The 21,255-nt window shown below is 41.7% G+C and overlaps 1 protein-coding gene across 1 annotated transcript in view; it reads right to left on the bottom strand.

The window, feature by feature from the left end:
• The window catches only part of LOC124308425 (dynein axonemal heavy chain 2), a 618,723-nt gene that overhangs the window by 483,289 nt on the left and 114,179 nt on the right, over positions 1-21,255 (bottom strand). Inside the window, exon 6 of the mRNA XM_046771133.1 lies at positions 5,305-5,533. Coding sequence (XP_046627089.1) covers positions 5,305-5,533 — 229 coding nt within the window. The remainder of the gene's footprint in view (positions 1-5,304; positions 5,534-21,255) is intronic.

Raw genomic sequence — 21,255 nt, forward strand, 5'->3', positions numbered from 1 at the left:
GACGAATTGAAATAGTATTTTTTGTTCATTGTTATTACTTGAAAATCAAGTTCCTTCCGTATTATTATTTTATTATGCTATTTTGTCTTGTGAATTATTTTTGATGTCTGTAAGAAGTGAATTAAAATTTTTCTTGGTTAATTATAAATTAATATTTAAAAATTGTGGGATATATACATCATTTTTCTGATGCAATGTTAAGATGTGTTCAATAATCAAAACAACACGGTGGCCAACTAATTATTAAATGCATTGCATCATAAATATTCCATGACAATATCAAAATTCTAAAGCGTGGAAATAAGTTTAATTTGTATTGCCTCTCGTCTGCCTTTGTTGCCTTTTTCAACTTCCTTATGTACCAATATTTAGAAATAAAAAGGATATGATTTGAGTTATTACAACACATTTTTTCAGTAATACTGAAGATGAAAGTTGATCCTATAAATGTCGTCAATCTTTTGCTTGGCGTATTTCAATCGCTAAATACAGAATAGACTCCCATAAATCGAAGGGAAATTTAATTAAAAGAGAACATCGAAGATATTTTATTGGCCGCGATGACTGAATTTAATGGCGTGGAAATGACGATTGAAGAATCCCTAGATTTTCAAGAACCGTACAAAGATACTAATGCCCAAATAATAGAAGATGACATTATGCATATTTGACCTATCCAGCCTGTGCCACCTACATATGAGTGTGCGAAAGACGAAAATGTATCGTATGATTGTTAATCAAGAGCTGTAGATTTCTGGAGAAGCGGACCAAAAAGAAATTCACGCATTAACACTGAAAGAAAAATTTTTAAAGAGTAAAATCTATAAATCAACTGCGACGATGGGCTCATTCATGGAATAAAGGTGGCACTTACAGAAAAAAATATCGCTAGAATTTTCGACATCACGTTTAACAATTTTGAAGCAGCTATCGACATCTGTCTTATCGTTCGTGATAATGATTTACGCAAATGGGCAATACAAGCCCAGAAAGAAATTGGCCATGAATATTTGCGATTTACAGCTTCAAAAAAATGATTGAATCGATTTAAACACGCATACATTCTATCTGGACCTGTCAAAAGCTTGTCGTTTGAACTGACCCCATTTGTTTTGGCCATTGCGTCAACTACCAATCTGAACTTGCTCGGTCTGTTTGGATTCATTACAACGAAGTAGGGAAGGTACCATACTCTTTGATCTCCATCTTCCACTTCTCCGACCTTCTTCGCATATCCTAGTTCAATGAACTTGTTGACTTGTTCATAGTACAGCTCTGCGTATTTTGGGTTGTTGTCCATTCTGCTTTCTTGATTTTTCAATCGCATTAGTGCTGCTGCGCGATTTTCCGGCAGTTCCACGGTGTCTTCCCTCCACAGTAGTCCGGTTTTCCATTGGTCCTTCACTCAATGTGTGTGTTTCTCTAACAACTATATGGCCCGTCTTTTCAGTATGTTAGTGCGTTCCCGAAACGCTACTCCTATTGCTTCCATCCGCAAACTAGCTTTCATTAGTTCATGTATGTCTCTATCGTCTTTTTCCCTCCGATGCTGCTATCGTTCACGTCGTAATTGTGCAAGGCACTATCTCCACAACCTATTTTTCGAATTTTTGTCGTGGGCCCATGGATGACCCAGCCCATTGCTGTATATGACGCTACAGGTGTTCCTCGGGCTCCTTCGAGGATTTCTTTGGTCACTGTGACATTCCAGTAGCCTTGGCCGAGCAACATCGAAGGTTCTGCGATTGTGTACTACTCAACATCAATTAGGCCTAGATGTGAGTATTGCTTCGAGTCTTCTGAATGCAATGTTTGTTCATGAAGCGACAGATTCTTAATGGTTCGTCCCCCTTCTATCCTGTGCGCCATTCCGTTTGTTCTTCCATTGATCTCTAATGCTACCTTTTCGCCTTCGATATTCACTGTTCCTGTTTCCGCAATGCCTCGGACTGAGAGTATGACCTTTGGTCCTGCGGCCTCGATCGCCTTTGCCACTCCGGCGTCGATTGAGGATACAGTAGGATCCTCGACCACTAGCGCGTACGTTTCTGCTTACTGGAATGACTCTTAGGAGTTCTTTCTGTTTCGCTTGTAGTCATGGATTGGTTGACGTCTCGGCGTGGGTCGCCGGCAGCGCCGGTCGTCTGTGATCATAATTCGTTTTTGAGGGTACTTTCGTAGATTCTTTTTTTTTATCTACATGTGAGAGCGGGTGGTGTTGATTCACGCATCCGTAATTAAAAACTATCCGTGTCCATGAAAATTAATTAGAATAAACAGCACAGGGTTTTTTGGCTAGTCACAACCTAAATCTTTTGTCCCTTTTCCTGAGCTTGTCTTTTTTTTTTTATTAGAATCAACTAATTATTATTTTTCACAAGCAGTGAACCCACATAACGACCTGCTTCCACAAACTGAAACTTTTAGAAAAACGTTCCAATGTGTATATGTTAGCGTGGTCCTTATTCAGGGGTCGGAAAATTTCATTGAGATGCTCCTCAGATCTGTTTTAATCATTCAAAAAAAAATCTGTGTAAGGTTTCACGCTTCTACATCAACTGGAACACGTGCCGCTGAGGTCTAAAAGTTTCAATTGCAAATACATGTAGTTTCTATAACTAGTTATTAAGTTTAAATGACTTTAGTAGAAATTAGGAAACCGGTTTGAAACTTGGCAGAGTTGTTGCTTATAATAATAGAAAAAAAACCGTAGAAATTACCAAATTTTAACATATTATAATATATTTTTATTCAGGTAATAATATTCAGGCTTAATAGCATCACTTTTATTAGGCTTACATACAAGGGAACAATGATTATAAAAGTTCGAAATTTTCAGGCTTTGTTCCTATCATTACAAGCAAAAACTCTGTCAAGTTTTAAATCGGTCCCACAATTTATTCCGAAGTCATACAAAACGGGATAACTGGTTATAAAAACTACATGTATTTTACATTCAATACTTACAGAGCTTAACGGCACGTTTTACAGTTGACATAGAGGTTTGAAACTCTGCACAGATTTTTTTTGAATAGTATGGAATAGATCTGGCGGGCGTTCCAATGAAAATATTTTCGATCCCCAAATAAGGACTTCCCTAATATATATGTTATATGCTATCTATTCTAACATATAAAAATCTTTGTATGTATGTTTCGACAGATTCAAGTTAAGATCTATTTGACCAATTTTGATAGAACTCTTTGTTCCGTATGTTCCAGAAGTGCTATAGGCTATGATTTATTCAAATTTTTGTACAATATTTTAAGTTAATTAATTTAACTTAAGTCTTATGTGTTCTCTCTTGTTTGAGCTATCGCTGAGACTCACCGTCACCCCGCCATTTATTCGTAGGCGAACCACTGAAATAGAGATATACTGGAACGTTTACTCTTTTGTTAGGGGCTCATAGAAAGAGATAGTGCAACAGAGAATACTCGTCCTTTTCGCACCGTGTACAGTTCACTTAAAATCTTGTAACATTTACATACTATATGCATTAATACCGCTGATATCCAGGTCATCCATTTTGTTTACAAGGACAACGTTCTGGTTGGGATTGTACAGAAAAGGATAAAGACCCCCTGTTAAGCTATCTCTCTCTAAGAGCGAATACGTTACCCCCACCGCCAGAGTAAGTGTTCAAGTATATCTCTATTTCCGTAGTGGGGCTCAAGGTTATTGGCAGGAGGGAGTATCGTATAAGAGAAGTGGAGCAACATCTCTAATGCTGCCAAGCGCGCGGGTAAACACGCGTGAACGGACGTCCATTCCGGATTTTCTGTGTAAGTGTGATATATATTCTTCAGGAAAACCTTCCAAGTGATTCAATTTTGATTATAATTATCTATGATTATTAAATAATCAATCATGTAATTACTATTTTATTTAAATTATAACTCAGCCAATTCCGGGTATTTTTGCTAGTATGTATATAAAACTCAACGTCTCTCTGTCTTTCTGCCCCTATGTTCGCTTTTAATTCAGGTACTACTCAACCGATTTTCATTCATTTTTTTTCAGCTAAGATTTAAGCTATCTGTCGTTACAGCCACATGGGTAGTTTCGGAGTTTCAATGATATTTGTAAGCCAAGTCCAAAGGGGATTACACAATCGTGCGAACGCTGACCAACCTCAGACAGTGGAAAGATATATTCAAAAGTTTTCAAAATTTCGATGAGCTCCAAAAAAAAAGATACGAGAGCTTCTGGCTATGCATAATAGTTTTGACCCAAAAAGCTTTTGAAAATGTTCACGGGTGCAGCCACAACGGGCGGCTAGTAGATATTGTAACGCTAACCTCGGTTTAGGACTTACCGTTGACACTTTTGCATGATTCTTTAACTATCCGAAAAAAAATTGTTTTTCTGTATCAGATGTCTAGGATTTCCGCGACCCGTGCGCCCGATTGGACGACCATCACGCAACGACCTGCGTAACAGCGCATAACTTGTATAAATTTCAATATAATATTTTATAAAAATATATGTTGCTCGTTTAAACATGTTTTAATATGTGTCAAAAACTCTGGAACTGTAGGTATGATAGTTTTCGCAAAATTTATTCCTAAAAGTTACTTAAAAATTCAGTTCTATACGGAATACCCCTTTAAGCCTTAGTAACTATGGGAGATCTACGAATTTGAAATTGATATTTTCAAGACGTATTCTCAGAACCCCAAACTATAAGAAAATGCAAAAATCGATTTTTTACGTTTCTAGACAGTAATACCCCCTGAATAACCAGGACTATAAACGTCTTCTATGCCTTGATAACCAGAAATATGAATGGCTTTTATGCCTCTATAAATGCGAATATCATGGCTTCTATGTCTGGATGAGGGAAAATATAAATGGCTTGTATGACTGGATAACCGGAAAAATAAATGGCTTCTTGGCCTGAATAAACAGAAATACGGATTGCTCAGGAGACAATTGAACGGAAGTATGGATGGCTCAAAATGCCGAGATAAATGGAAATACAAATGGCTCAAGACGTCACAATAAAACCGAAATACGGATCACTCAGAATACCACGATGAAACTAATGTACGGATAGCTCAGGACACCGAATAAATCGAAATTCAGTTGTTTTCAAGAACTATTACTTAGATAGTAACTACATGTATTCAATTATCACTATCGACCCCTCGATAGAATTTATCATATGAAGTTATCTCTCTTATTGTTAGTCAGACTGCCATTCCCCGATTCCGACTATACCTCAAATGGGGCATAGTAAAAGAGTATGATTACAGTATACTAAACCAAATAAACGTTTCTGTTGAGATTAATTAATAGTACCAGTTCTACATTCAGCTCCATCGTCGCTGCATTTGATAGCTCACTGATTTGATCAGCAAATATCTGCAGTTGCATTTCTGCGATAGCATCTAATGTAAAGTCTGGCGAGTTTTGATCAAACTCTTTACCGACAATTTCTTCAACACGTTTCCAATGCCGCTCTCTCATCGCTGGATTTTTCAAGTCAGTTATCAGAGGTAGTGTTCGCCTGAACTTATCTAGCCGAGTTCTGCAAAAAGAATAAATAATTTGTATTACCATTAATATAGACAGAGGGTTGAAGAGATAAACCTGTTATATCGTGCAGCAATTGCAAAAAATAGGCAATACTTCCATAAGCGCCAGCCATTGGCTGTCGGCATTTCGCTATATGGAATATGTCAACAAGGCTTGGACGACTGCGCCTAGATGACCGCTGGTCTATTTTCGGAAGAAGCTTAGTATCGTCGAGATATTTCCTGGCATGGTTATTACCCATATTGTGGTCGGTTATTGTCAAAATGACTTTTTAGAAATTCACGTTGAACATAGAAAAATCCAAAATAGTAAGCCCGAATAATTAACAACCATTTATAAAGGATAATATTGGAAACTCACTAATTACAGAGAGAAATTAAAGCACATTCGTACATCTTCTGAAAAATAATGGATAAATCAAAATGAAACTAAATTAAACACAGGCAACACATTCCAATAGAAAAGATTTACCATTGGCCCCTACAATTGAATAATTACTGTTGTAGCCGATATTTCTATCTTTCAGTAACTTCAATCTTTATAGTAGGTTATATACCAGTAGAGGCGGCCAAGTGGGGCCTGAGGGTGGTTATTACCCCCTCGAGGGGTCGCCCCCCAGGTCTCACGAGCTCAACAAAGCTGGACGAAAGAGCGTGCTGGCAGGGTCGCGAAGCACACTGCTGGGTGCGACCCCTGCACCGGTGGAGCTATAACAGTGGCACCAACTGGCTGTGGACAAGGGGTAACTCGGTAACGGGATACCCTTATCCCCTAGAACAGCGAAGCTGACGTCGCACGGCCCAATGACCACGTGGGTGATCTGGTTTTCGCAGATCAACTCGCAACATTGTAAAACGGTCTCCGCTATCCATAGCAGAAGCCTGACGGTGGAGCATACATACATATCAGTCATTCGAGAACCATGGGTTAACAAGGGACTTGTTTCAGGACTAGATAGAAGGATCGGCGTGCTGGTGTGCGAGAAAGGTGTGGCTGGACCAGGCCTGAGGGCGGCGGTCTTCATGAACAGCAGGCATCAAGTACTAAGGCTCAGCCAGTTCCGCAGCAGAGACCTGGCAGCAGCCTTGATCGAGCTAAAATGGTAGAAAGGCAGAATCATCGACCTAGTCGTGTACTCTGCCTACCTTCCCTACGACTCTGTGGGATCATCTCCTACGGAAGAACTTCAAAAGTTGATCAGGTACTGCACTCACAAGGGGCTACACCTCCTTGTGCGCTGTGATGCGGACTCGCACCACACCGTCTGGGGCAGCTTCAACTGAAATAACAGGGGTACAGCTCTGCTGGAGTACCTATTATCAGTCGAGCTTGACATACTAAACAAGGGCTCAAGACCAACCTTCATCACCTCACACATACAAGAAGTGATCGACCTCACACTCTGCAGCTCCAGGCTTCCGGAAACTATCAGCGACTTAAAGGTGAAAGTAAAAGACACATTGTAAGACCACAGCCACATCACGTTTTCCCTCACGGCAAAAGCCGAGTTGGAATCAACGGGAATGCGCAGGAATCCCAGGGCCACAGACTGGTCCTCCTACAAAAAGGAACCGGGCTGGAGGCTCCAGGGACCCTGCAGCCATCTGAGTAGCGCTAGAGCGGTGGAGAGCGAGATAATATACCTGCAATCCTCCATAATCCAGGCCTTTGAGACAACGTGCCCCGCGAAGCCCAAGGTAAATAGGTCCAAGGTCCCCTGGTGGAACGGAAAGCTGGTCAAATTTAGGTCGAGCTCCCGAAAACTCCTAAACCGGGCCCTTCAGACGAACAAGGACACGAACTGGGCTACTTATAAGGCTGCCCAGAAGGAGTACAAGAAACTAATCGAAAGACTAAAGATGGAGGCGTAGATAGGGTTATGCAGCGAGACCGAGGCCCTATCTACCACTAGTGGCCAAGCTCCGCCGAGTCTTCTCATCAGGCCCGCCGATTAGGCTGGACTGCCTTATGCTGCCGGACGGCAGCATGGCGAAGAGTCATTCCGACGTACTGACCCATATACTGGAGGTCTACTTCTCGGGGTCCGGGCCCGCAGTTCAGGGACCACCTCGACAAGATGGCCGGACTGGGCGGGGACCGCGGTACTGGAAATTGGCAGGAGAGATCGTCATGATGGCCACGATCAAGTGGGTCATCAACACCGTTGACAGGTTCAAAAGTCCGGGGGCGGATGGGATCTTCCCAGCCTTTCTGAAAAAATGTGCCGAGGCCCTGATCACCAGGCTAAACAGAATTTTCAGAGCACGCCTAGGACTACACTACATACCCATGAGCTAGAGGGAGATCAGGGTAGTATTGATCCCTAGAATTGGAAAGAGCTGCTATGACCGCGTCAAATCATGGAGAGCGATCAGTCCAACATCATTCCTGCTGAAGACCCTGGAACGACTGGTGGACAGTTTCATAAGGGACGGAGCTCTAGCTGTAAACTCCCTTTCGAAAACACAGCACCCCTATTAAGCCGGTAGGTTAACAGAGCCGGCACTCCACCACCTAATAAGGGAGGTGGAGGGGCCACTCCACCGAAAGAAAGCAGCGCTTTGCGTGCTTACGGACATTGAAGGGACGTTTGACGACACCTCCTTCGATGCAATTTGTGAGGCTGCCACGAATCTCAGCATAAGCACTATGCTAGTCGACTAGATCAGGCAGATACTGCAGACGAGGACTGTCACCACCAGTATTGGAGGTACCGAGGTCAGGACCCAAGTTGCCAGGGGTTGCCCACAGGGCGGTGTACTCTTCCCCTACTGTGGACCCTGGTCGTGGACAGACTACTCACGGCGCTCGACAAGACGATGGTGACAGCGGCGGGTTACGCCGACGACGTGGCCTTAACCGTTGCAGGCGACCACCTCCCTTCTACGACAAGCAAAATGTAGAAGGCACTTGACTTTGTTCAGAACTGGTGCACATCTCAGGGACTGAGGATCAATCCTAGCAAAACGGAGATGGTACTCTTCACTACGAAGTTCAATCTCATGCTGGGACACATCGAGATCATTGAGTCGACATTCACCTCATCTACTGGAGTGCGCTACCTGGGAGTCACCCTGGACCGTAAACTTACATGGAGGACCCACATCGATCACCAGGCACGGAAAGCTACAGTCACCTGCTGGGTCCGCAGAAGGATGGTAGGCCAAACCTGGAGACTACAACCACGGGTACTTCGATGGATATTTACAGCCATCATACTGCCTCAAATAACCTTTGCCTCATTCGTGTGCTGGCCCGCAATGGGCGAAACCATGTTTTGAACAGCATGTGACCACATATACAGGATGGCGATCCTGGGCATTACGCTAGCTCTTCGGACCACCCCGAAAACTACTATGGGGGATTACTAGACCTACCGCCTCCACACATCATGATGGAGGAGGAGGCCTAGAGGGTGGCGCTACGCCTATGACACCTATATCTTTGAAAGCGCACCGGTCTGGGACACACAGTGATACGGAACCGGTTGCGGCACAGCGGACCACTCTGGAACTGAGCGGGGACCGCTGCCCTAGCAGATTCCAAGTTGACCGAACTTTCAGGGTAATTTACCCCTCCAAAGAGACCTCGGTTAACAACCCAGATGATTTACGCTCACCAAAAGGACTCGTTTTGTACCCAGACGGGTCTAAGACTGAGATGGCTACCCGGGCCGGCTTTTGGTCTGGGGGATCAAGGACGAGCATTTCGCTCATCCTGGGACCCACAGCCTCGGTGCTACAACCTGAAGTATTCGCCTTGCTAAACTGTACCACGCATATCCTGAGCAAGGGCTACAAAGAGAAGCAAATATACATCTGCAGTGACAGCCGGGCGGCAATTAGACACCTGAACGCATACGTCGTAAGGTCAGTGCTGACTTGGGACTGCATCACCCTTCTATCACACTGGCGAAGAATAACTGCGTAAATCTTATATGGGTACCAGGGCACAGTGGCATCTAAGGCAACGAGCTGGCACACATCCCAGCCGGAGAGGGAGCCTCACGCCGAACGAGCGACAAGGGCTGCCCCTCGTTTTTCTGTTTTTAATTCGTATCTAAGCAATAGACGGAGATACGCTTCACAGAACTTTGGGGCAGAGCACCGGGCATGGCTCATGCGAGGGTCCTATTCCAAGGGCCATTGCATGCATTAGCAGCCACGCTCATGAATCTAAACTGGACGGACCTGAGAAACGCGATGGGTCTCATTCCCGGTAACTGGTACACATGTAGGCACCTCGTACACTTGTGGCTCAGAACGGAGTCCATGTGCTCGAGATGCGGGAAGGAGCAGGAGACCCCCCTCCACCTCATCGCCCAGTGTGACAGGGTCAAGGGACCGCGTAAGCAGGCCTTCGGATCTAGATACACCGGCGAGGAAAAAATTGAGGAAATAGGGGTGGGCAGGCTGATTTGTCTCGCCAATCTAGCCGGCCTCACGTCGTTTTATACATACTAGGGTGCCCCAACGGGCCCAGGCACGATGGTCTAGCAAGACTGGCGCCCGGCTACCCCCGTCTAAAATACATACATACATACATTATTCATTTTTCGATTCATATTATTTTTTGTACGAATGAAAACTCAATTTTACGGATAAAATCATATCTTGAGATGCTAAATAGCATACAAAGACGAACCAAATTTTTCAACAACATAATTTTTTAATTCATTGACAGCTAACATTGAAAATTATTCTATTGCAGAAATACAATACCTTTAGTACAGTAATAACTCAGATACTACTGAACAATTTCGGACCATTGATTTGAACAATAATACAAAATTCAACTTACAACAATACATTGTAACGCTAAATTCTATTACCCTCGGATGAGGACTTACCGTTGACACTTTGGCGCGATTCTCCACTTATTCAGAATATTGAACTATAACAAAATCAATTATCGTGGGCGCCAGACGCGTTAGCGTCGATTTTCAAACAGTAATACGAATCAATAAAAATAACACGAAACCGTACGAAAAATTAATAAAGAACCCGTTGTATGGCTGGCTAGGCTCAGGTACTCACACGAATTGGTAGAGTGGCGGTATTCAAGGCAGCTAACGATAATTACAGAATTAAAGAAAATAATGAAATGAAGAATAAACTTAAGTCAGGAAAAATGAACAGGGCAATCGATCATATATTGTCGGGCAGGTCACATGGTTGAGACAGGAAAATGAAATGGTATCGACAGCGGTAGTTAATAAAATAAGCAATCGTTGTTCACAAAGATCTCGGTAGAATAGAATTAAACGGTAGCTGTGAAACGGGAGACGGTAGTTAACAGAGAAAAATGAACGTAGGTCGGGAGAAGCTATATAATGCAAGAATTTACTTAAACTACACGTCACGGGGCGACATGATCTTACCCAAGTTGCAAATGACGCTACGAAAATTATTATTCTGTCAATTAAAAACGAAAGAACTTTACTGCAATCGGTAGAAAACAAGGTAACGATAGCTCGGTAGATAATACGACGAATTTACCATAGATTATAACCAGTACGAGAGATTGACATTCATTAACAATTTACAAATCGGTAGCGTGGACGATCGACTAGACAACTTTCGGTAGAATTATTCATAAACGATAGAATCAATAATGATAATAATGATTACGGACCTGAGGAATTAAACAATGAATTCCTAAACATAACTTTTGAGAAAATACAAAACAAAAAATTATGAGAGTGAGAAATTCGGAGAGTTCACAAAATAAAGAAATACACTGAATACACTGCAGTACAGAAGAATCAAGAATAATACGCAAAACTTAATTTAACAAGATACAGGGAAAGGAATAACAGGCAAAAATAATATAAAATTGCCAACAGCAATAGAAAAAAGGTGCGGTAATATTTAGAGGCTGATTCTACGCTCGGTTATACTCCAAGGAACTGGATATACGATACAATAGGCACGAAAATAAATAAAAATACAATAAGCAATAACAGATATAAAATATAAGGGACACTACTATTACAAAAAAGTATGAAATGAAACGTAAAGCTGAAAGGGCTCAAAATACGATAGAAAATGCAGAAGCAGACTAATATAAATTCACAAATAATCAGAAAAGTTATAAATACAAAAGAATTAATTATTCGGCAGCTACGAGGTCGCTCAGACAAGCAAATAATTAATTACTGCAATCATGCAGTCACACGGCGGCTTACTGCAACTCTAATCCGTGGGCCATGATTCACACAAAACTGGCATCGCACGATGCAATCAAGAAACGATAAATACAATATTAATGACCGACATCATGCAGTCACACGGCGGCTTATTGTAACTCTAATCCGTGGACCATAATTCACGTCAAGTCGATGAATACCACAAGAAAGAATAGAAATTATGAGCAACTTCGTAACGATACAATACAGCGGCAGAAGCCTTACCTTAACAGACGGTCTCAGGCACACAACACTGAGTCTAATTCAAATAAAACTTATGATATCAAACAAGGGAAAACAGGAAGGACACAAAGGACTTGAATTTACAGGAAGAATCTAACGGTAGAGCAAAACGATAGTGAGATAGAAACGGTAGCGGTAGAGGAAAAAGGATCGAGAGCTCATGTCGGGAGGATTCAGAAATTCGTAGCTGTCACTCAGCAGGTCAAGCATAGAATAGAAGGAGGTCGGAGTTCGGCTCGCCGATCTCGCGGTTGTCGTGAGGTGATTCTTCTTCCCTTTGATTGGTTGGTTGACCCCCACCGCAAAAAGGCCATCCCCCTGTGGCAAATATTCGTTACGGCGTGGTCATGCGTTTTCAAAGATTACCGCTAGATGTGACGTAACGTGCTGCTCGTGATTTCGTCATTGACACCAACTCGTACGATTTAATAGCTGCTCCATTTCACTGTCCAGGTTGCCTATCATCGGGGACTTCTTTGACAGAGGCATACACAGGGTGCCTCTTGGTCAGAATTACCGAGTGGAGAGTGACGCCTTACTGTTTACTTTCACCGGCTTTTGTACAGGCAGTGGCCGGCTGCCTATACCCGAGGTCATGCAGTCAGACGGTTGGCTAAACCGTGGACCACGACACACACTATTAGTCCTTGCTGACAGGAAGGCTGCGTCGATCCTCGGAACAATGGCTTTATCAATCTGGACGTAGTGGTTTGGGGTCGGTCCGGCACCAGGTCGGTAAGTCGGAAGATGGCAGGCTACGGTCTGTCTTTTACGCTATCCTTAAGGCATCCGACAGACTGGGCTGCTGGTTCCTCCTTGAGGAGCGGTGGCCTCGGCCGTCGGGAGGATTTTTATCTCCCTGTACACCGGCAGTCGAGGCGATACGGACGGTTCGGGTGGATGCTACTCCGGTAGCAAGAGAAGTGCACCAAGGTAGCCAGTATAGTCTGATGAGACCGTCGGTAGGCGAAGTCGTCGAGAGCTAGAAACGGTAGATGTCGGTCCCTCGGTGGTCGGGATCGTTGTCGTCCAAGTACCTTATTAGCGTGCACCGAAGCGCGAAATACAGAATTTACAAAGAAAGAATTAGTTAAAAGTAGTTATTGCCTATTTTGTATCGAGTTCGGTTGGAGTACCCTGATGAGGACGCGTAAACTAGAAATAATAACGGTTGTGTGCCCTTGTGACGGGCGACTCTGAAACGCCACGTTACAACATGTAAAAGCTCTACTGCCGAATGACTCACAGTAGACAGTGGCGCTTGCTCATCCTGAATATTCGTCACTCACACAGACTCGATTATAATTATACATGCCTCCATGATTGAGACTGTATCGAGTAGCAAAACATTTATTTCACATTTCCTAAATACTTATTTTTTCACACATAGCATTTCCTCTGTAAACATGTAACACAGAATGTAACATTACAACATTATTTTCGTAAGTCCCACACTTTGAAAAAATTTATTTAATCCAGTATAATTATTTGGTTCTGATAATGAATCTGCGTCATGAACGCCGCATGTCCATACACATAAATTCATCACTATACGAAATGTCATTACTTATTAATATTGCTTTTAAAGTACACGAGGAAGCATAGCCTTAATTTTAATATTAAATACACATAATTAATTGTCCCTAAATTGGGGGACACGGACCAGCCAGCGTGATACCTGACTTAAATCCAACCGAGAATTTCTTTGCCGGAAGCTCGTCCGACGCATAGTTTTTGAATTATAAGCGATAGCGTTGGGCCAATCAGAGTGCACCATTTCATCTGGATTTGCCGCCGCGGAAATTGCTGTATTGTTCGTCTGGGTGAATTATTATTATTCGTTTACGAATTAAATATCGGCACCTCCCCTCTCTCCCTGTTGTACCCCTTCTCGAGCGCTGACCTCGGTATTGTTGCCGCGGCACACGCTGCCGGCCGCACACCCACGGACGCACACTCGTGTGTGTGAAACATAAGCGAATGCCCAGCAACACAATACTGCGAAACACACATCTACGAGTGAAAATAAAAATAAATCTCCAAATAAATCAACGGATTCAAGATTTAATGTTATGAAACACTTCCACTCATCGATGTATGCATAAAACTAGAGATTTTAGATGATTGATATGCCGTTAGGGTTCATAATTACTCATTCAATCAATCTGGCTTGATATCTTCAGAATTATGCTTTCCGAACATTTTTTGTGTTTTTGCAACATAATTTTTCCACTAGTTTTAAATTCATCTTTGACATCCAATTTTTCAATAATACGAGGGAAAAACAACTCGCTGAATTGACGAGTCAATAGGTTTGTAAATCAATTACGATTCACCTGAGTTAACACAAAATAACTGAATAAATGAGAATTCACTGAATCACTAAAAATGATAACTGAAATCACGAGAATTATTTGAGATGTAACTGAATTAGGAAGAGTTGTAATAAGTCAAGTTACTTTGAATTACTTTAGATTCGTGCCAAAATTTTATGTTTAGAGAGAAAAATAATTAAATTCAAATGAAAAAGTAATTTTAAATCAAGAAGAGCGAAATTCCCAAATACCTGAATTCAAATGAAGCAATTTCAATTTAATAAATCAATCTGAATTTGAGGAAGAATGATTATTGTTATTTGGAATAGAAAAATGGCGTCGAATTGCATGAATAAGTTCAATTAATTCAACTCAGAAAAATATGGTGTCATTCAAATTCCCAGTTATTTCCTCGTCGACTCAATGTGGGTGTGGAGTGGCAAGTGACGTTGAAATTGTTGAGATCAATGCTAGTATATGGCCACTTATATGAGAATAATCGATGTATCGATTAATCGATTTCAAAAAAATAATCGGACACGGCTCGATTGAATTGGTAAAAATTAATCGATTTGGTAAATTTCTGCGTGTAGTCTTAATATCAGAAGAGATATTTTGATAATTCATAGTCTTATTCAAAATATTTTTATGTTTGATAAATTTTGAGTAATTGATACTTAAATCACATACATCGATACTGTATTGCATCGTTCGTGTAAGTAAACAAGCGGCTCCAGACCCACATTGAATCGACGAGGAAATAACTAGGAATTTGAATGACACCATATTTTTTTGAGTTGAATTAATTGAATTTATTCATGCAATTCGACTTCATTTTTCTATTCCAAATAACAATAATTATTTTTCCTCAAATTCAGAGAGAATTATTAAATTGAAATTGCTTCATTTGAATTCAGTTATTTGGGAATTTCGTTCTGCTTGATTTAAAATTACTTTTTCATTTGAATTTAATTATTTTTCTCTTTATTTTTCTCTCTAAACATAAAATTTTGGCACGAATCTAAAGTAATTCAAAGTAACTTGACTTATTACAACTCTTCCTAATTCAGTTATATCTTAAATAATTCTCGTGATTTCAGTTATCATTTTTAGTGATTCAGTGAATTCTCATTTATTCAGTTAATTTGTGTTAACTCAGGTGAATCGTAATTGATTTACAAACCTATTGACTCGTCAATGCAGCGAGTTGTTTTTCCCTCGTATTATTGAAAAATCGGATGTCAATGATGAATTTAAAACTAGTGGAAAAATTATGTTGCAAAAACACAAAAAATGTTCGGAAAGCATAATTCTGAAGATATCAAGCCAGATTGATTGAATGAGTAATTATGAACCCTAACGGCATATTAATCATCTAAAATCTCTAGTTTTATGCATTGTGACGAGATTTTTCCCGCTCCTCGGTCACTCGTTGAAAATGACCGAGAACTTACCGGGTGCACAATAATTTGGCGTCCACAATGTACCCTGGATCTAAAACAATGTCGCAAAGTTTTGTTGGGCGCCTGGCGTGATTAACACGCCTCGAAATCATATGCGCTATTCTTCGGGCATATGCTCGATAGCTCAGTACCGCGGAAAGGGGAGGGGTAATTTTTGGAGAGAGAGAGAGAGACACTCGAAATACACACGCTATTTAACAAAACTAAAATAAAATCTTATATTTCTCAATAGCGGTGATACAAAACAAAAAAATATAATCCAAAAATCGCTCATCGCGAGCCTAAAATTAAACAGAAAATTACACGTAACCTACTCTATTTCTTACTCTAATGAGGTCGCGGCTCCCTAACTAGAACGTCACTCAAGGATCACAAAATCCTCATACGCAATTCTCAATTTGCAAATTCGCCATTTGTTCCCCATGGCGATTATTGCTCGAAACGAAACTAAAACTAATTATTTGACGGTGCGCCGTCGGGCTACCGAACAGACGGCGTCCTCAATCTCATTCGAGATCTCACCCGACTCGGAGCTCGACGCTACCGCGAGCTGCCCTAAATCTAAACGAATCCGCAAACGTTACTATATTTCAAACGCAACTAAAACTCAATGCTCAAACTTCTCGTCTCAACTGCTGCTCAACGCAACGGCAATTTCGACTATACATCACCTCAACTCGACTGAACACTATCTGAACTAAACGTAACTTCACTAAGCGCAAGCACTACTACATTTAACTTCAACTAAACACAAGCTCAAGGTAACGCAACTCAATCTACATTATCTTAAATAACGGGTACGGAACTCAATGCAGGCGCAACTAAACGTAACCTAAACTATACGCAATCGCAACGCATCCAAAATTAAATCTTTTCAAAATCCTCCAAAACGTTACCCGCTAATCCGAGCACTCCAATTCGGCACTTCTCGACCTACTCGAGAGGTGACACTAAAAAAAAAAACCCATAACGCGGCTCGACCCGGTACAGCGAAATTCGGCTATACTTGATTTCACTAACGAGAAAGACTCAACTAAAACCCGTGACTCTACTCAACTTTCCCAGGAACTCAAAATTTACTCTACTCTAATACGCGTACTCAGGCTACGGTCATCAAGCAAAAGAATCGGCAAAAGAATTTCGAGTACTTCTCTACAACGCAAATCCAAAACGGCTATCCGTTACTCGGCAAGCCTTTTCGAAATTATGCTCGAAATTCAATCGCGGGGATAGAAGCAGCGCTTACCTTCTACAACCTTGCAACCCCCTTTCCATTCCCTTCGCGATTTTTGGGTGACTCCATTACTTCGCGAAACTCCCCAAAACGTGACTACTTATCACGACCGCCAGAACTAGAGTGGTTTCAAAAACCTACTACCTGCCGCAACACGGATCTCGATACGCCATCCTACACGTGACGTCATACCCACAAGAATACGCAATAATCGATCCGTCATCGATTTCGTCGATCGCGCAACTCGACGCGCACCTTCAATAGCATCGCTGCGCAGAACCTAAAGCTAAATCGCAATCTCGTCCTCCGCGCAGCTCCATGACGTCTTGGCGGTGAGCGTGGTGCTCCCTCGTCGCTAGTCGGTCCGTCGCAAGTTCGCTGGTCAATTGTTGGCGGGGTAAAGGGGGAGAGGCTGCGGCGCGCCGGCCGCCAGCGGGAATCGCGTCCACCTTGGATTCCCACGATGCGGGGATCTGCGTCAGCTCCCCCTCCGCAACCTCGACATCCTTCCTTCGCAATTATCGCTAGTCCACCACTTCGCAATTTCCTCGAATTCGGTGTCGACTTCTTGCCTGATACCGTTGTAGCTCGAAAAATAAAAAAAACAAAAAAAACCTGAAATATCTTACGCTAGTCGCTAAGGTGTCCCCTCTCGTAGTTTCGGATGCGTGACTCTAGTCTTGGCGCTCTTTTGCAAAAACTTCGCGACTCAATTTCGGAAATTCCTAAATTTTTGGTTCCGCCCAGGGTTCAAGGAACCCCTTGTAACGGGCATCAAAAATGCCACGTTACAGCATACATCGATGATTGGAAGTGTTTCATAACATTAAATCTTAAATCCGTTGATTTATTTGGAGATTTATTTTTATTTTCACTCGTTGATGTGTGTTTCGTAGTATTTTGTAGCTGGGCATTCGCTTATGTTTCACACACACGAGTGTGCGTCCGTGGGTGTGCGGCCGGCAGCGTGTGCCGCGGCAACAATACCGAGGTCAGCGCTCGAGAAGGGGTACAACAGGAAGAGAGGAGAGGTGCCGATATTTAATTCGTAAACGAATAATAATAATTCACCCAAACGAACAAAACAGCAATTTCCGTGGCGGCAAATCCAGACGAAACGGTGCACTCTGATTGGCCCAACGCTATCGCTTATAATTCAAAAACTATGCGTCGGACGAGCTTCCGGCAAAGAAATTCTCGGTTGGATTTGAGTCAGATATCACGCTGGCTGGTCCGTGTCCCCCAATTTAGGGACATCCTTTATAAATGTCTCATAATCCAGTTCGTGGCACGACGAAAGCGCAGCGCACCAGTTGACTGCTGCAACGTCAGCGTTCCCGCGCCCGCCGGATCCCGGGTATAATCAACACCGGGATGAGGCGAGCGCGAGATCACGCGCTTCGCGGATGAGCATCGCGAAGCGAGCCTTTGTTTTAAATTGTAAATTCAGCAAAAACCTTGCTCGCTGTCCGACGCTCCAAGGGGTGTTGGACGAGCAAGCGAAGGCAGTCCCCGTCAGAGACAGCTAAGAACGACATATACGGAACCCGGCTCCTCCAAGGCTGTTGTGTGAACAGTATCAGACTTAGAATCACCGAGGATTAGAGTGGGGACCCCTCTAATTCCACAAGCGGTATTCCAAAGCATCTCGCGTCGCGGCGTTAGTCCTTGAAGTAGTAATAAGTGATTAGAACCTTGCGCCACGAATTCAATCAAGTTGTGTAGTAATAAGAATAGTGATAATTGAGAGAGCGTGAGAATTCGGAGTAGAAACCACCAAAAGAGTGAGTAGATGTATGAACGAGAACCACTAGGTTGAAAACATTATGTAAGCTTCCTCGTCTGAGATATTTCACTCGCTGCTTTCGCTTGCTATTTTCAATTGCACGTGATTCATTAAAACTTGGTCCAGTACTAAAGATTCTATTACATTAATATCATTAAATCCTCCAACCCATTTCCCAGGGATCGCCCTGTAGAGGACGATCACCTACGTATCCACAATAAAAATAAATATAAACCTCTGCGGAAATCTTAGAGGGTGAAGTCAGTCGCATGCGAGACCGCTCCGCACGTGACATCTGCAATCATATCATTTCCTGGAATGTGTTTAACAATAATGTGGTTTATTTCAATCCTTTCTTTAATGAAATTGTATCCTGCCATAATATTTTTTGTTGCATGACTAGAATTGGGATCATTACTATAATCTACAGCACCTTTATTATCGCAAGATATGTCAATTGGAATATTCCTCTGAATTGTAAATTCAAACAATAAGTCTCTTAACCATAACACGTCACTTACTCTTTTGGCAACCGACTGAATTTCTGCCTCAGTTGACGATTTTGATATTGTAAGTTGTTTTACTGATCTGCAACTTATTGCGCCGCCTTACAATGTAAAAACATACCCCGTAGTACAGATGGTGTTATATTTATTAGAAGCATAACTTGCAACACGATATCCTCTGACTATAGTATTCGAGTCTTCTCGATGAGTAGTGCCTAAATTTGATGTCTTTTTTGGATAACGTAGAATGTTTTTTAATGCTTCCCAATGTGTTGAAGTATACTTGGTGTTATATCTGCTCAAAAGTCCTACTGAGAAACTTATGTCCAATCTTGTTGCTTGAGCTATGAACATCAGTGATCCAATAGCGTTTTGATAGGGTATTATATTCAGTTTTCTACCTTGAGCTTGATCCTGTAGCGAAACATTATTTATAAAAAAAGTTTCTACTGCCATGGGTATTGAGGACTCATTACAATCTCCCATTGCAAATTTCTGAAGAATTTTTTTAATGTAGTTCTCCTGATACAAGGTCAACATCTCAGTGACGAAATCAGTCATGTGTGTCGAGGAATGATGAAACACAAACATGTCATCAACAAATACTGCTATGATGAAAAGTAAATTAGATTTGATATAATATACGCATTGATCTTGTCGACATTGAGTAAGGTGCATTTGAAGAAAAGTTTTATGCAGCTTCTCATATCAAACTTGAGACATGCTATTTTTTTTTTTTTTTTAACGGCACATCAGCTAATTTTACTCTCTTGAAAGCCTTTCACCCAGCGCGGCTTGGGTCAGAGCTGCCGGGGCTCAAGAATCGATTCAACAATAAATTTCATTAATTATAACAATCCTCGGAATATTTGGGCGCTACTTGTTCTAACGATAAACAACAACGATTGATCAAATCTTAGGGAGTGAGAGTGAGTTTGAAGACCCAGTGTAGAGAGAGAATGCAGGAGGAAAACTCAATAGACAGGATCAAATAATTCTTACTTACAGTTTCGGTATATTCGTACGTTTCTCGTACTTTTAATCTCAGTCCGGGGTTCTCGGGGATCGACTCTTTCAATATTCTTCATTACATGATATCAATAATCGATGTTACGATACCAATCAGACGCAGCACAGATACAATTACAAATATCGTTAAAGCTAAGCCTCTTTCTTCGAGGGTTCGGCGCAGAGTGCCCGAGCTAACCCCCACTCTTTCCGCGTGGGTCACCGATACGCTTATTCGGTACGTTTCCGATTGGTCTAATTATTCTCCCAACTCAAATTCGGGCACGCAAGTATGAATTTATAATCGATCCTTATTTCCTAAGATTCCCCGAGGAGCTCCGAGTAATGTGCTACGACGGTAAGGCAAATAATCGACATCTCCTATCACAAACTCAACTACTCTATTTCATTCCGCACAATGCTTTTTTAATTTGCAGACTTTATTAGCTGTTTCAGGTGCTATAACTCCTAACGGTTCTTGTATATATATATATCCCGTGCTTTAGGGATCCATAAAGGAAAGCTGTACTTACATCCAAATGTCGTATTTGTAAGTGCAATTTTTATGTTAGTGCTATGAGAATTCTTATGATAGTGTATCTTACAACTGGCGAGAAAACCAAGTCCATATCAACTCCTGGTTTTTGAGAGTATCCTTCGGCTACCAGTCGTGCCTTGTATATGACATCCAGAGTGTGTGGATTTTTACGTCTGAATACCCATTTTGATCCAACAACATTTGCATTGGGTGGAGTATCTACTAATTCCCAGGTGTCGTGAGATAATATTGAATAGTACTCCTTCTCCAGAGCTTTACGCCATTCAAAAGAATCTGGAGATTCCAGCTTCATTATATGAACTTGGATCAGTCAACAAAGATTTGGTAGTGTTGAAACTAGTTATATAGTCCTTGTAATTAGTGTTTTTTCCTTAGTAGGCCTGGCTGATTTTCTATTTTTTTCTAATGAGTTA

Source organism: Neodiprion virginianus, chromosome 7 (genome assembly GCF_021901495.1).
Source record: "Neodiprion virginianus isolate iyNeoVirg1 chromosome 7, iyNeoVirg1.1, whole genome shotgun sequence".
NCBI classification, from domain to species: Eukaryota; Metazoa; Arthropoda; class Insecta; order Hymenoptera; family Diprionidae; genus Neodiprion; species Neodiprion virginianus.